Source organism: Mizuhopecten yessoensis, unplaced genomic scaffold (genome assembly GCF_002113885.1).
Source record: "Mizuhopecten yessoensis strain PY_sf001 unplaced genomic scaffold, ASM211388v2 scaffold431, whole genome shotgun sequence".
NCBI classification, from domain to species: Eukaryota; Metazoa; Mollusca; class Bivalvia; order Pectinida; family Pectinidae; genus Mizuhopecten; species Mizuhopecten yessoensis.
In genome coordinates, this window is record NW_018403543.1 from 2,150,093 (window position 1) to 2,168,477 (window position 18,385).

At 37.7% G+C, this 18,385-nt stretch overlaps 1 protein-coding gene across 2 annotated transcripts in view; it reads right to left on the reverse strand.

The window, feature by feature from the left end:
* Positions 1-17,316, reverse strand: part of LOC110449240 (cholinesterase 1-like) — a 149,690-nt gene extending 132,374 nt beyond the window's left edge. For both annotated transcript variants that reach the window (XM_021495984.1, XM_021495992.1), the window contains exon 1: positions 16,577-17,316. In XM_021495984.1, coding sequence (XP_021351659.1) covers positions 16,577-16,774 — 198 coding nt within the window. In that variant the 5' untranslated portion in view covers positions 16,775-17,316. The remainder of the gene's footprint in view (positions 1-16,576) is intronic.
* Between the last annotated feature and the right edge of the window lie 1,069 nt (positions 17,317-18,385).

Below are 18,385 nucleotides of genomic sequence, written 5' to 3' on the forward strand. Positions count from 1 at the left end.
TGATGATGATGATGATGATGATGATGATGATGATGATGATGATGATGATGATGATGAGATCTTATTGACATATGGCAGCATACAGAGTTTCATCACACTCGGTTTCCATTACTGAAGTTGTCGTGTTCACAAGAAAAAGTTAACGCACGACGCACGACGCACGACGACGGACAAAAGACTATCACACTAGGTTACCATGACCTACGGTCAGGTAACCTAAAAACGTACAGAATAGCCAGAGTACATTCAAATAGTACAACTCACTGTTAGCATAGAGAACCCCAAGAGTACATTAAAATAATCCAAATCAATGATAGTCAATCATATCGTTTGTCCAATTTGATTTCGATTGATTTTAGAACTTATGTCAGTCCACATTTCATGATCCTGTAGAGATGATATTTCAACACAAACTCGCATTTCAACCACTTTTAAGTTAACGTTATTACAAAACATACAGAAACGAACTTGGTATTGCCTCCTTCTGCTGTCCCCTTTGTACCGTTAAACGTTCGACTATCCTCGGAGATTATCAATACCAACGGTAACGTAATTGTTCCGCAGTAGATCATATAAACGTGTCAAACCTAATAAACGTTAAGTACATATTCCAGAAGTCACGTGACTGTTTGAACATAAAATGATTTTTCGGCAGCTAATATAGATTGGAATGAAAGCCGTAACCTTAGATGTGTGCTGTGGTTGATATCATTTAAAGGCTTTTTTCCGGTATCTCAGATTTGTTTCAATATTATCTGAACGCATAAACGGAAAACAGCCTAATAAATCGAAGTATCTTTTGCTGGAGCAGCCCAATTCATGACGTCATTCATACAAGTGTATATTTTGTACAGCACTTATGCTTGTTATGATTGTATTGATATCTGTTCTATCTGTAATCATTATAACATATATGTCTATTATAATAATTTCGTTGTTTTTTGTAATTGGTCATCCTCGATACTCCAAGGGTTATGCTCACTTGAACGTAGGTATATCGTAGGTATTTATGACAATTATAACGTAAATAATTTGCAGAAGTATCTGCCCCAAGTTTCTCAAACATACCATAACAGAACATTATAAGTGTAACGGGGGGGAAACCTCACTTAGGGACAGTCTTCTTAATTTCAGCAATGATTTCTTTGGGGAAAACTAAGTTGAAGGATTTTTCTAAAATTTAGGAACGTTCGAGAAACTTTGGCCTAAGGAATCAATGTATCTGTAAGCTCTTTAGGCAGAAGACGAAAGAATCGCATGTTTCTGGTGTATATCTGAAGTTCAAACATGTAATCGTGCGTGCGCATGGCTTATTTGTCCTTTATCGGACGATTCGCTAAGGAATTATTCAAAAACACTAATTAGAACAGGAAGTAATTACCACTCGTGTGCACGTTGTGTAGGTATCGCTTCAACTAATAGCTTGGGTCTGTAGGGTCTGGCGTTTTGAGGTTCAAACGTGTCACCCCGGGTCTCCAAGGTCCATCGTACTACCCCGGGTCTCTAGGGCCCAGCGTGTTACTATTACACAAACTGTTTGGTGTCCCCAAACCGTCATTGTGAACTCCGGTTTCCTGTGATTAGATTTTCTTTCGAGAGGAACGTAAGTGTCCGAAATCGATTCGACCACCTGAAAACCATGTAACCAATCAATTGGATAGCAGTTCCACCAACCCCCTTTGTTAAAACTAATGTTACCGCTGCCTTAACGGCGGAGTCCCCAGACATGTGTCGAAGATAAGAATGAACCGGCGATAGTTCCGATCTATTACACACCAAAACCTAACCATCATAACTTCATCATATACACTACCGAATTACAAATTAACTCACCGACGCAGATGGTCGATATTTCTCTGTCCCATAGTTTGAGCAGTAGCGACGGTGGGCTGTTTATCAACGTGTCTCACTTTGAGCGTGATATTTATCTAACTGTCTCACCGTTAGCCTAGCACGCTTTTTACAATGTAGAAGAATATCTCACTATCACCGTGCTTTTTGGCAACTTATCTATACTTATCTAACTGTCTCACCGTTAGCCTAGCACGCTTTTAACAATGTAGAAGAATATCTCACTATCACCGTGTTTTTTGACAACTTATCTCACTGTTAGCGCTCTTTTTTTTAGCAGCATTTCTCACCCTTAGCGCACTTTTTAGCAGCGTATTTTACTGAGAGATTGCTATCGCACTGCTTCTCTACATGTGTAATTGCTAGCGCATGGTTTCTTTATGTTTCAATGCTAAGGCGTTGCATCTCACATTGCGCTATTTTCCTGCAAGTTTTGTTGCTAGTATGTTTTGAAGATACCTTTTTTGTTGCTAGCCCAAAATTTCTTGACACGCTCCATTTCTAGCGCGCTATTTTCCTACATGTTTTGTTGCTAGCGCGCTATATCCCTACGTGTTTTGTTCCTGGCGCTATTTCCCTACATTTTGTTTTTTTTGCTTGCGCGCTATTCCCCTACATGTTTTGTTGCTAGCGCTATTTCCCTTCATGTTTTGCTGCTAACGTGCTATTCCCCTACATGTTTTGTTGCTAACGCGCTATTCCCCTACATGTTTTGTTGCTAACGCGCTATTCCCCTACATGTGTTGTTGCTAACGCGCTATGCCCCTACATGTTTTGTTGCTAACGCGCTATTCCCTTGCATTTTTTGTTGCTATCCCTCTACTTTTGTTAATGTCCATTTGCCAGTGCGCTGTTTCTCTAAATTTTGTTTTCTAGTACGGTAGTTCTTGCTAACGCGCTGTTTCTCAATAATAATCAGGGTTAGCACGGTATTCAGAGACATACACTTTCAACAGTATATACAAAAATCTCTCCATAGTACTTTGCTTTAATAAATATCAATACTTTGTTGGGCATCAAAATTTCTACACAAATAACACCTATCTCCCTTACCATGGTCGTTGATAAGTCAATGATTCCGAATAAGGTACAGTGTACTCCGATATGTCTTTTTACAACATTCTCAGACTTTGGTGTGAGATATAAGTTCTTTTGGTGTATTTCGACCACTCAATATTCCACACACACAAAAAAATCATCCTTTAAGGTGGCTCCACACTTACGCAATTATCCAGCAAAATTCGTTGAATACGAAATACGGAAATGACGACACGGTGTACATGCACATTTCGATCAAGATAATTGAGTCCAAGCTGTACTTTTTCCGGAAGTACGTCATGAAAATGGACGCTGATGACGATGTATGGAGCCACCTTAATCCTCACATATATCATCCAGATAATTACACATATTTCCATGAATTACGGTATGTACTATAGTTACCATAAATAATTTCTGAAATTCTCATAACATGTCACTTAACATTACTCAATCTGTGACATGATGTCTTTGCTGTTTATTTCCGTCTGAGGTAAATGAGCAATGCCCGGATGTTAAAGTTACCCTACATTGGCCACCAAAGAACTCGTCAGTAAAACCCTTGAGTATGATCCAGAGAAGGACGCGATGAAACAATGATTGATATCCGATACTTGTACCGGTACATAATACCATTACACCCTCGAAACAATAATGACCCCGTCGGCCTTAATTTAACATTCTCTTCTACCAACACTTTTTCATAAACTCTACTTTTCATACTTGGAATGCCTTAGATAATTCAGAACGATCCCTAACTTAACCTATTCATTCGAATTCTCTTCAAATAAACAGTCACCTCGCCCATTTATTTAAGATTCGTAGATCGCAAGTTTTGTATTTTTTCATACAAACCTTAGAAGCAAGTGTTTTTCCCTAAATCATAATTGTTATCAGACCCAACATTCTAGCTTTCGTTGGTGGTCGTGTGGCGCAGTGGATAGCGCACTTGCATTTAACCAAGGCGACCGGAGTTCGATTCCCTGATCGGACGTGTAAAGGTATGGGGGTCACCTGCCTGACCACGTTGGTTTTCTCCGGGTACTTCAGTTTCCGACCACATTAAGACCCCCCGCGCTCTAACAGCGGGGCCAACAAGAGTGATTAATATAAGTTGTAATAAACAGTTTCATAATTTTTGTAAAATCAATAAAGTTTAGATAAACTTTCTAAATATGTAGCTTGTGATTAAGGACACCCATATGAGATCACGTTTCTCCTTTTTGTTGAGTACAACATTTTCATAGATCGATGAAAGACGTATTGTGGGTCAAACTTTCAACATTTTTAAAAATGAGTTTGATTTGAAAGATATTTTATTTGGAAAAATCATAGCTAAAGATGGACCTTGATACATGTATACCAACGGTTTTAGACATGAGCAGTATATTGTTCAATCAAGTATCAGATTTTTATATCAATCTATATTTCATTGAACAAGTTCTAATTGTAAAGGAGTCCGTTACATAAGTTCCAAAATAATACACCCACGTACCAAATTTGAGCGAAATCAGTTAATATATAAATTTCGACCAATCAGAGGCCGCGGCGAACATATTGGATGCGCAGTGGCAAACATAAGGTGTCTACATATACGCCTGCCTACCGATACTCATGTAAAGGTTAATTTTAATCCGCCTGGTAGCTGAGGAAGAAGAAGAAACGGGATAATAATCATGTCCATTTCAATTGTTATATTACCATATAACGTGTACTTGTACACATTTTACGAATTATCAATTTTATAATGAAAATTATCTGAATTTAGAATTTCATATAATTTAGTGGTTTAGTCTGGATTTCCATCTTTTTGGCCCCTAACGTCACCGATGTAAGGACGAAACAGCTGTATGGCGAAGTTAATTAATTTTTGGCATTCAGTACCTATTACCAGATTGTATCGATGGAATCACATGTGTTTGTCTTCCGTTCAACTTTGATAATATATGCATGCGTAAACTTCCTTATCCCATCACTCCGCAATATGTACGCTACAGATTCCGTACAGCCGTCAAGATTTCCTCTCTATAGAACCAGTCACCCAATCATAGAGCAGAGTTCGTGATATTTCTCTGAATACACAAAGTAGTTCGTGTTTAATAGAGTACTTATCTAACAGATTAAGTTTACCTATCCATGTCGGGCTAATTAAATCTACCGGCAAACACAGAGTTCGAGCACCTGTGGAGTTCGAACAATGCCAAAGATAGACAGATACTGGTATCTCGCACGATTGTAAATCAGGCAAATTCCGTAAAAAAACGTTGGCTCTGTTACTAGTCAATCACGCTAGGCAGCCAATGTGTACGGCTGAATGAATCAAGTTCAAGTTCTTTATTGCCTTGAGCCTTCGGGCCCATCGGTTCAAAGTACAATATTTATATACATATTTACATAAAAAAAACATGCACGCAATATCTATCCCACTTTGATCACAACGCTAGTGTAAACATTTCAACTAACTGACATAGACCATAGAATCCCTAAAACGTCTTTTCTTTTTTCCTTAGTGATAGATAAATATGTTCAAGCACTTGCTATGTCCTTCTAAATATGTATCGCGAGTACTATATTGTAGTTCGAATACACTTGTTTTTCTAATAAACGGTTTTACAAGAGATTTGAACAATGCTTCACAATACGGACATTTAAGTGTAAAATGGAACTCGTCTCAAACCTTTATAGATTACATCTTATAATACAGCCTATTTCTCCGATCAATAATATCTGTGCTATCCATCAGCCTCTTCATGTAGCCTAAAAGATGGCAATCTCATTCAGGCTGTGCCTTTCAAATACTGACCCTCAACCGCTTTCCTTAAAGAACTTTTTAAACAGAATACGGGCCATACATGTTTATAACCCTGAAGGTATTGAACAGTCTTGACATCTATTTAACGGGTTTCTGATCAAGTGCGGCGTTGAATTCGAACACTTTATCTATGTCAGTTATCACTTGGTGTAAGAATCGATTTACATGCTCACTTCATCAAAAGAAAACATTACAATATCTGTAACGTCTTCCATATGAAAAAAAACGTATTTCAATTTCATGTAAACGATGTTTCGACATGCTTTGAGACCATCGACAGCGGCGTGCAAATAGCATGTGATTGTGTCATGAAAAAACCCGTTATTATATTATCTGTTCAGTGTATGCTTCCCAAATATTCGAGAATTGCTTGTCAAGAAATACATTGCAATGCTATCTCCTGATACAAGTGTAAAAATGACAGCATCTTGCACCGTGTTCCAGTGACCAAAATCGATTGCGATTTAAGACAACGCTTATCAGGGACATAGGAAATTAAAGTCTAGCCATTGTCTTAATAAATAACATCGCAGTAACCTGTTAATTTCTAGTCCATGAGTTCCTCTGTACCAGAGCTGATGTTAATAACTTAGAGCAGTCGGAACGGAATTTGAATAAAAAGTAATCGGCGTACGGCAGCATTTGACGTCTCATAGGCGTCGCTGAGTTCTTCTGTGTTTCCAGATCGTTACGTGGTTTCTTCGTTATTTCGTGCTAATGCTTAAAAACAAATAGTTACTTCACCATTTCACTCGGCGCTTTTTCGTTCTTTTCGGGCGGCAAACCAAAAAAAAAAGAAGAACATAACTACAACATCAATATTTAGAGACAACGTTCACAAGATTAAAACTGCAAAGTTCACCTTGGCGAAGGATATTGTCAACTATAACAGAAGAGAGCACGTGATCAACGGAAAGCAACGTCTTACAATAAGATAACTACGATGTAGCTGAAGGTAGAGGAGAACGATTCATACATACAAGTACTGTAACTAAAATATAAATAAATCGGTGATAAAAACAAAAAATATATATATTCTTGATTTCCTAATGTGGTCTTACAATTTCATCTCCACCAGGTAAAATGGTTTTGTATTTAAACTTTCTTACTTTGAAATAATGGCAATTCGGAGGAAAATATCTATATAACGCAAAGCAAAACGTAAATAAACATATATAAGTACTGCTATTTCATTGTGGGTCTTTGAGGAAGTTTGTTTCGCCAAGTCTGCTGGTGAACTGATATATGTATAGGTTATATGTCACAAAGTAGGTCTGGTGTCACTCCTCGTCCCACAGGTCATATATACGTCACCCCATCACAGTCACTTGTATTTCTACTGGCAAGCGCCATTTAAGAACATGAGATTTATTAACCCAGGGGTATGCTAAAATCTATCGTATTACCAGTGCAATACTAAAATATATTTATAACCCCGAAGGTATGCTGAAATATATGTATAACTCCAGACTTATGCTAAAATCTGTTAAATAACTCCAGAGTATACTGGAATCTATATATAACTCCAGGGTATACTTGAATATATTTATAACTCTAGATGCATACTATAAACTATTCATAACTCCTAAAGTGTGTTGGTATACATTTATAACTCCAGAAGTGTGTTGGTATAAATTTAGAACCCAGAAGTGTGTTGATATACATTTAGAACTCCAGAGGTATTAATAATAGAAGCTAAATGTAACTTCAAAGGTATGCGAAATTTTGTTTACAACACAAGAGGTATGCTAGAATCTATATTTGTTATATCTAGAGGTAAACTAGGATCTATTATATATCCAGTTGTGAAATAGAATCCATTTAAAACCCAATGTGTATACTATTTTTTCAGAGATATGCTAGAATCTATAAATATTTCCAGAGGTATTCTAAAATATATACATATATAAAGCCAGCAATGTTTCATGTCCAGGGGTGTGTGATAGATAGTTTCAGGTTTGCTGAAAGTTTTCTTCAAAGATTGCTTTCCTGCTCGTAAGATGTCCTTTTATTCACCCTATTGGCATAAAAGAGTATTGTTTTCCTATTCCAAATGTCAGATACGGTCAGTGAATATGTTTGTTTACAATTTCAGCATATCGAAAGCCGTCTCAGTTTCAGCATCACACTTTTACCGATTGTGATGTCACGCACTATTAAATGGGAGGTAAGGTAGAAATTCCATACCTAAACGTACAGTGATAGATTGTATTTCTCGATAACCTTTACCACCAGAAGGAAAAAAATCATGAGGGCATAACCTGTGTGAGTGCCAATCGGAGTGACAGACGTTAATTTTCTTCTTGCCTTTCATGACGTCATAATCACAGTAATATTGATTTGTGACATCACAATCGAGATCCGGACCCGAAGGTCGGGTGGATTTCCCCCCAGTTTGACAAGAAAGTATATCAAACATACACACGAGCGAGAGAACATAATCTATTTACGACTCCGGAGCCAACCTAGAATCTATTTTCCACTCGAGAGGTTTACTCAAATGTATTTTTAACTCCAGATGAATAATAAAATCTATATTTGAAGAGTCGAAGATTCGGAACTAATACCACATACTACCACACCTTAATAAAAATCAAGTACACATCCCTACAAGCGTTATACAAGTACGTGATTGAAAAAGTACGGCCTCGACGTGCAAAGTCAGCAACAACATGGTGCAGGTGGATAGGTATCGAGTGTCGAAGGTCAGAAGGATAGGTAACGAGTGTCCAAGGTCAGAAAGATAGGTAACGAGTGTCCAAGGTCAGAAGGATAGTTAACGAATCTCCAAGGTCAGACGGATAGGTAACGAGTGTCCAAGGTCAGACGGAAAGGTTACGAGTTCCAAGGTCAGATGGATAGGTAACGAATCTCCAAAGTCAGACGGATAGGTCACGAGTGTCCAAGGTCAGAAGGATAGGTAACGAATCTCCAAGGTCAGAAGGATAGGTAACGAGTGTCCAAGGTCAGATGGATAGGTAACGAATCTCCAAGGTCAGACGGATAGGTAACGAGTGTCCAAGGTCAGACGGAAAGGTTACGAGTCCCAAGGTCAGACCGATAGGTCACGAGTGGCGAAGGTCAGACGGAAAGGTTACGAGTGTCCAAGGTCAGACGGATAGGTAACGAGTGTCCAAGGTCAGAAGGATAGGTAACGAGGGTCCAAAGTCAGACGGATAGGTAACGAGTGTCCAAGGTCAGAAGGATAGTTAACGAATCTCCAAGGTCAGACGGATAGGTAACGAGTGCCCAAGGTCAGAAGGATAGGTAACGAGTGTCCAAGGTCAGACGGATAAGTAACGAGTGTCCAAGGTCAGACAGATAAGTAACGAGTGTCCAAGGTGAGACAGATAAGTAACGAGTGTCCAAGGTCAGACGGATAGGTAACGAGTGTCCAAGGTCAGACAGATAAGTAACGAGTGTCCAAGGTCAGACGGATAGGTAACAAGTGTCCAAGGTCAGGCGGATAGATAACGAGTGTCCAAGGTCAGACGGTAGGTAACGAGTGTTTAAGGTCAGACGGAAAGGTAACGAGTGTCCCAGGTCAGACGGAAAGGTAACGAGTGTGCAATGTCAGACGGGTCGGCATCGGACTGATTTTTTGGGTTTATCTTCAACTAATGTCCAAGTGCCTGTCAACAATAGTGTACATCTGTAAGTAGCTGTAATTATTCAAGGGAGATAAATTATAGCAAGAGACGATGGATCTGTTGCACATTCGAGGTGTCTGTCGACTGATACATAGGTGATGCTGCATTGTATACATACCACACCTACGGCGGAACAGAAGGGTGTTTATCACGTTATTATACATCAGTAACACTATACTCCTACGATTAATGCCGTGGCTGTGATTTGAGTAATCTTACTGCTTAATAACTAAAAAATCGCATTTTATGCAACGTTACACGTATATATTTAAATAAAGAATTGCGATGACAGAATAAACCCTGTGTGTGTATAATATATATAATAACGGTAACACCAGCGCTTTCATGTTTCTTCGTTAATACCCTATTGTACGTCTACAAATGAGAGATGTACCGTGTCGAGACGAGGTCCCCTTGTTCTCGGAGCATGTAATCCGTCATTGATAACCCACGTGACGGGAAATAAACACAACAATATACCTGTGTAATCACACACAGGTCTTTGGATCTTCATCAAGAGAATCCAGTCCTATAAGAAGACAGGATTTATAATTATAGCACACCCTATATCATATATAGGGGGTGTAACAGGGCTAGGCGCAATCTTGTGGATATATCGTTATATAGATGAAAGCTCTGTCATCCTAAAAAGTATCCGCTTTAATTCCACGTAAGTTTAAGAAAATACTCCATTTATGCATGCATAAGGTCGCAATGATATTCCAAGCTTCCCATCATGTCGCACTGTAAAGCCTATACGCCTTTGAAGTAGACTTAGAGTAAGATAACTGACTAGTAGTGTAGACTTGCTCTTGTTCTGAATAGATATATAAATATATACATTGATATATTCATCATATTCTCGAGACTACTTAATCGTAATAAAACACAGCACTCATAACCGATCAGACTGGGTAATTGCCCTCGACCACCAGGCTTATTCCAATAAATATTTCAGCCTCGGAAGCTATCATGGGGTCCAGTATGGCGCAATGATCCCCATACGCGTGTGTCCTCGGGGGTTCCGGAATTTAGAACCATACTTTTACTCCGTAGTTTAGTATGCCCGGACCGTTAAATGTGTGTACATTACACGGCCAGTGGACGGCAGTGTACTAAGTAAAGTGTCGTCACCGTCTGTAGACGAAAAGGAGTTTCTGTTTTGCCTAACGTTGCACTTGACGTTTGAATCAGCCATTTTATCTGGTGCATTAGCCGCGCTTTAAGATAACAATAAATGTGGCCCTTCGCCCCTATAATGTTTGCTCTATGCGTACTTTCAAACCAATAATAAATCTCTCCTGCTATTTTTCTCCCTTCTTATGTATTTCTCTGCGGCTTTTTATACAATCATAATAAAATAATGTATTACTTGACATCCGCATGCTCAGTTCGAGCACGTCTAGGCGGTTTATATATTAATGGGCTAACTCAATTCATTTACCTTCGTTTTACGAGAACATAAGCAACGCATTTTCTTAACAACTCTGTTATCTTTATATTTCGGTTTATATTTCAGATCACATAAGTTACTTTACAACACAGGTACAGGTAGTCCTGATTGTCAGAATATCAAACGGGCCAGATATTGAGTTATAAATAACTATAAAGATATTCAAAGAACAAGCTTATGTCAAATTCAAACGTGAACTACGTTTTTCAAGCCATATTTCATTAAATCTTAATCAACAGACATGTGCCTTTTCTACCCATATGGCACAATATATTGTAGGCCTATCATTTCAGTTTGTGATTCGGAATCTTTTGACGCCATGGTAACGTTGCAACTATATCGAAAACATGAACTCCGCCATAATTGTTATCAGGTTTTATGAAATGAATTAATAAATTATCCTTGGTCTACAACGTCAGATTGTCTACTAAACGTGTTCGCTTGCAGAGGACGGAGTCGTCAACTTTCGCTTTTACGCTAATTTCTTGTCCATATCTCCAATCAGTGTCTGATTTACTCGTCAATATACACTTCCACGATCAAATTATTTTTATTCTCACAGATAAATGTCTTATCAAACTAAAGGTTAGAGATACAAAGGACGTTTTACTGACAGTGGCGTGGCGTACTCCTCTAGTGCACGACCTTGACGGTGTGCGTAACACTGAATGACTGGCACCTGAAGTGGATCGTGCCAGAATGTGTCAATTTTCTGGCTATCTTATTTGAAACGTTTTATTTGGTTATATATACACACACAAAATCAGAGATAAAAATGTAATCTCAAAAAGATTTTTGGAGAAAGTAAAGCCCACAAGATGTCCGATATAGATCAGTTATTGTAGCAACCTTCCACTTCCGAAAGAATGGTATTACAGGATCTGTCAGACCACATGGAAAACATACGCCATATATGTACTGTACCATTTTACAGTACGTTTTCAACGAATACACACAATACTCGAGAGACCACTTAAGACCTCTGGATAGATATCTTCATGGAGAAACAGCAGAATTTGTTTTTTCTTTCAACTTTATCTTGAGTTTCAGACATACTTGTTGTGACGTCCGTATTCTGGAGTCCGACAGACCGACCAGACGATTATGTTTCTACGTGATAATAGGCTTACTATACTTGAACGCAAAGAGTTCAAAATTGTAAAAGTACAACTCGTTGTAATTTTTTGATGGTCAATATTGAGACGTTATTAATGTTATGACGCGTTCTTACATCAAATAAAATCATATCTTACAACCTATGAAATATATTAGATGACACTCGTTGTTTCCTGTTTTTTTAAAACAGCGGGATAATATTCCCTTTATGACGTCATTTCAATTATAACCTCACATTTCTCTCTGAAAAATTAAGTATTTTCCTCCGTACAATTTTCAAACGTTCCATCTTGTTTAATGATTAAAACATTATTTAGCATCTAATATAACATTATAATATTTAAAAACTTTTATTTTGGTGAATACGTGGATATATTGGCCTGAGAGAGTGATATTGACCTCGACTTCGTCTCGGTTAATATAACTTTCACAGGTTCATATAACGTCTTATTCACCTCAACAATTGATACATATCATACACCATATAAAACCCTAGCATACGCCCTATATCCTACATAATATAGATATAACTGCGGTTTAGAGGTCCCCGGGTACAGTGTTACGTCGTGTGAAGCTTTCCGCTATAATGATACGTTTTGCCTCTACCAAGTATAGTTAATTGTAGGGACATAAATCGGGTTTGTTCGGGAGACGTATGGGCACAGGACTGTGCCGGAGGTGCGCAGGTTTACGGGGAAGGACTTCATTAATGCTTTAAGATATGGCAACATTATATTTCAAGAAGACCTTCTTTTGATAAAAAAGGTCTTAAGGGGGATTAATTGTCTTGCAATATCGGCAGCAGTAGAATGTATTACATTTCTAAGTGCTTACCTCCGTGCGATAAGATCCGCTTAACGGTTGAAAAACAGAAATACAAGATGATAAAGACGCGCACATTTAATTATATATTATGTTGTTTGAGGGTAGAATTTACTCCGTAGATCAGGCGCGTTTACCTCTCTCCGTTACCGTGAGACCGCCACTCCAGATTATCTCGCGGAAACACTCAGAAATTTAACTACTTTGGTATACGCCTTTCCTGTAGACGTAAACTATGAATATCACATAAATATTGGGATTAGGAAGAAAGAACATTTCTGGAATTATTCCGTCCTAAGACATACGATATGAATCTAAAATATACATGGAGACGATGAAATCTATGTTCGTTAATATTTATAGTTGGCGGTGTGCTATCGGTCCTCTAATTGAACACGTATATATATACAGTATATAAGATCATGGTGAATTTCTAATGCATATGAGATTTATGAAACTCGTTTCAAATTTTTCGTTTAACTTGGCTATTAAAAACTTTGGCTTTATATGACATGAGACCCCATTAGAGATCGTATACTCATCACAAGTCTTCTGTGTGGTTTTTGAGATGTTTTTTGGTATAACGTAATATCACCCTACGAGACGTAAGAAGTAAGACAATCGGCATGACGTCATAACACTGTGACGTCACATTTTATGGCAATATTCATGGTGTACAGATTGCCATATTTTAAAAAATCTTGATAATAGTCAGAATTCACATTCTTTTGTAGATAATGTGACATTTTATCTCAAACTCGTGTCCTTTTCACACGAAATTTATATAACTCGTCCCGATTTTACCTGTGTTTAGCTATGGACTCGTTGGTTAAGAGTCTAATGCGTTTGCGGTGTAATTCTTACCTAATGGAGTAACCATTGCGTAATTAGTGTAATCTGAGGTAAAGTAGTGGTTATATACAAAAAGAGGAAGGTTTGTATAAGAACTTAATACTTGGGCCGTTTTCGTTTATCGCGATCCAAACGGTTCAATCGGTTTGACCAGATTGTTCGTTTATGAAATAAGGTCAGACCTAGTAATCTGATGCTGCTTTCAGGCCGGCCTTGTCATAGCCTTTCAAGGCTTACACTTTTGCATGTCCGCCAGGATTTATACCCGAAAAATGCACATACCGGTTGTTGCGCATAAACGAACAGGCTCCAGAGCATCCCGTCAAACCATTGTCATCTATACAATTTATGTACTACTGAATCTACATTGTAAATGACATGTAACTTACACAACGTTTGGAAGTGCAGAAATATTATTTTCCAATATAACTATGCGACATATCAATATTAAATGAGACCAGAATTTATAGAATGTCCTTGTACTTTTTTTCTGGCTGTAATTTTCATTTAGATATCAGAAACTACGCCTAGAGAGATACGTCATAGCTATATAGGTGTTAAGAACTGGGACTTTCTCTCACACCGCGCTAGGAGTACAGACGTGTTACATGTATATCTACACAAATAAAACACATAACAGTGTTTGATAGTTTATAGTAAACTACCACCGGGCCAATCATAATACTCGTTCCGTATCTTTATCTTCCGCAATTTATTTTCACTACAGGCGGTAAATGTCCATAAAGAAGCGATAACTATGAATCTGAATGGTCGAGATAACTTCATTGCGCGAATCCAAACCGGTCGATACCCCCATTCTGGTCTGGGCATCTTATAATGGTTATCAAATTATAATTCATGTGTGATAATTATTCTTACATTTTTATATATGTAGAATTTATGAAATGAAAACACCAATTGTAGTAATTTTCCCTTTTGTCTAGTCATGTTTCATATCCCCCGACCCGACATCAAAGGCGATCACGTATGTATGGTCTAGAAACTTAGTTAAGAAATTCAATCAGGTACGAGAAGAGTTCGACCTTCTTTAATTACACTGACTGAATGTCCATTTATATTTCTGCCTTTGATAAAGATGTTGTACATATATATCAACAATTCAATCAAATATAATTTTACGTGTGCATGAACAATTAGATCGATTGTAAGTTGATAATAGTATAAGAATGCTGGTACATGTAACAAACATTTATATGTGTAATTCAATAGGAAGCATACTGTTATGTATGTAATTGTATAAATAATTGTATATTTAATATACAGTTATGTATGTGTAATTACAAAGGTAATATACAGTTATATAAGGTGTAATTACAAAGGTAATATACAGTAAGCATATCACTACTGATAAAGGTAATATATAGAAAAATGAATGTAATTATATATTGGTAATATACAGTTATGCATGTAATTATAGGGTAATAAACCGTCATTTATATAATTATATAGGACATATACAGTTATGTATGCAATTATAGGGTAATAAACAGTTATGTATGTGTAATTCAAAACGGTAATTGTTTGTAATTACATTGGTTTATGTAAAATATAAAAGAATATACATGTAACTATAAAATAAATATACTGGTATGTAATAAGATAATATTAAGTTATATGAAATAGCATTCACATTGTTTGAACTATGATTGGCCAAGAAGTGATCACGTGTGAATCAATTATTGTCAATATATGTAACGCGATGTAATCATTTATAGATAAACAGGTTAACATCATTTTATGATATCATTTAAATTAAAACCTCACAGTTATACTCTCTGTCAAACGCAGTACCTTTCTCTTTGCGTTTTTCTAATGTTCCATTTAATGAAATGATAAAATAATTATATAACAATAAAGGACTTTTCTTATGGTGAATATTTACAAGGTTATATTAACTAAAAAGTTATATTAACCTCGACTTCATTTCGGTTAATATCTTTTTTTGTCTTGTTTTTATAACCTTATATCCACCTGAAGGCAAGTCCATAACTGGTATAATTGTATCGGTACAGCATTATTTTTACGTTTACATTCGTATAATTGCTCTGTGTCAATGCTATGGTAATTTTGTGAACTGTTATGGAATCTGGCTGAGATATAATGATTTGTCTTATGTTGTTAAGTTTAAATTCAGAGAGATTTCATAGGTAGTATTCTGTACTATTTGCAAAAACATTCAACCCGCTTGAGTCCCCGCACTGGTAATTTCAATAAAAACTAATACATTTCTGCATACTTCACAGTGAAGAAAGGACAATGTGTCGCCTATCTGCATTTCACTTTCGGGAGCAACATTCCCGGATTGTATGATAATAACCAATGTTACACGTACTAAAAGCAGAACCAGAGAATTACACAATTCCATTCGGAAGCCCTAGATCAACATTTCAGTGAAATCAAAAGTCGGATGTGACGGGAAACATTCGACAGTGAGGTTTAACGATTCCTAATCAGAACTTGACATGTGAAGTTCTGTAGAATATATTACCGGCCACAGCAGCTATAAGGGATGGTAAGCACATTGTCCCGAGTCCCGGCCTGCTCCGGAGTGACATTCCGTGTCCGCTACGGTACCCTCTCCGCCACAGACACGCCAAGTTAGCATAAATCTTTATTTATAAGGCCATAAACGTATGTGCTATTAAAACACATACCGTCGACCTGGCCATACAATTTATTGGAATCGAACCAAAGATAAGGCATTGTCTTGTCGTTCGTATACATCAAGAGAGAGAGATATATATATATTTTACACTAAAACAATGAACGTCTGAAAGTCCATTCAGCGGACAACAACGGTCATACATGTAAAAGCACTGAAATTGTATAGGAAAAAGTCTCTACGATTCTGTATCCACTATGTTGAAATTCGAGAAATATATATAAAAAGTAGGTTTGACTGAATGAAGTCCTGTAAACCGAATCAGACAAACTCAATGAAATAATAATTGTTCAACTCACCATGAACCGTAACTCGCCGATAGGTGGCTTGGCGTAGGGAATTCCCAGGTATTTCTCCACCTTTTTTCCGTCGTAAACTGTTTCCGTAAATCCGCGCACTCTGCCGTATTTTGTCCTTCGAATAGGGTTCTGATTACCACATGTGCAAAAACTGAAGAGAAATGTGAATGAAACGTGGAAAAAAAGCAAGATATTCATCTTAATCACAGAAATGTTTCATTCTAACCATCTAGAAATTTTCATCTTGTTCATTTGAATGCTTCCCATATCGAATAGGCCGATGGTCTAACTATGTAGAATTATTTGCAATGAGAAGGATATATAACACAAGCACTGCTGGTGACACCAGCTATTGAGAGTGAAGTTCTGTACAGATACATTGTCCATATGGGAACAAGTAGAGGCTCAACGCTCCATGGGGTCGCGATTGCTTTCACACAAGTGTTCCTCTGGAGCTAGTTGTAAAGGTAGCATGATAGCGGGGCTTACACCTGAGTATAGCCACTCCCTAACGTGTGCAGGGCGGTCCGAACTCGGTAGGGTTCACGGCGCCCTCCGGAGATGTATACCTGCTATATACCTCTTTGGTTACAACTAACGAGTACGTGTATGTTTCTCAATACATTGTAAAGCATGAAGGGTATATACGTAGCCTGTCCCGATAAAGTTTACCTCAGATCTCCAACGGAACTACAGGTAGGTTCTAACAGCGCGCGCGAGCCCGGTCCCGCCTGTTCGCAGTACCAACACACATGCTACAGTGGCAGGGGCAAACACGCCGCATCGCTATCGATGAGCGGATCCATTGGACCAGTCTAATTGATTCCAGTGGTATAGAGGGCGTTCGTCCTTCAAGGTACGACGCCGTTCTAACAGAAATGTCTTAATTTTCTCACTCAGTATGTAGCACATTTTCTTCCCAATCTGTAAGTTATGTTTTTTATCTCTTAGAAACATGTTCAGAGAGACCTGTCTCAGTTTTCATTACACCTTCAAAGTTCAGTAATCAGGAGGGCATGTTCTCGGAGAAATTAACCGGACGTAGAAAACCATAGTTGCGTCGACTTCATACACTGAAACGATGTTCGAAGTTTCCCTACAGTCTATTCTTGGTTCACAGTATTAAAAACATTATGCGTTTCAATTTTAAAACCAAAATTGTACTGATGAAACAAGACCAAACATAAAACTAAAATTTAGAAAAACAGCAACACATAAAGACAAAATTGGAATTCAAATTGAAATAGAATGAAAAGACCCGGAGAGACACCATAATCACGAAAACAACTCGAAAAACATTACTCCTATGAGACATCCCACATGAAACCAGGTTTTCTGGAAGTGTGTTGGTGTCGCACTAGGCTATCAGCGACAGCTAAATGGGAGACAGCTCGTGTAGATTGTTGTTGGTGTATCTAAGAATGGTTGCTTCCTTGGTCGAAATGACTTACAAAAGTATTACAAAATTAATAAAAAAAAAAATCAGGGTAATTCAACTCGTATTGATAAAAATTAACACCTTTTTTTTCAAATGCAAAACTTCTTCAGCACTGATGTACTAGACATTAACTCCTCAGGCAGACGATTGCAACCCCGAGATACAATTCGTAATCTATCTGAAGCCCGAGGGAGCCCATGACAAATCGTCTGCTCCAGACGAGGTCAAAAGTCAGGTCGGCGGCGACAAAACTAACGACAACAAATCGGAAAAGTTGTAAGTTTTATCGTTGTCTGACAGTCAGCCTCGTTTGGGATTAACCCCAACATTAACCCCAACATCAAAGGATATGGTTGTATATACACGCATAG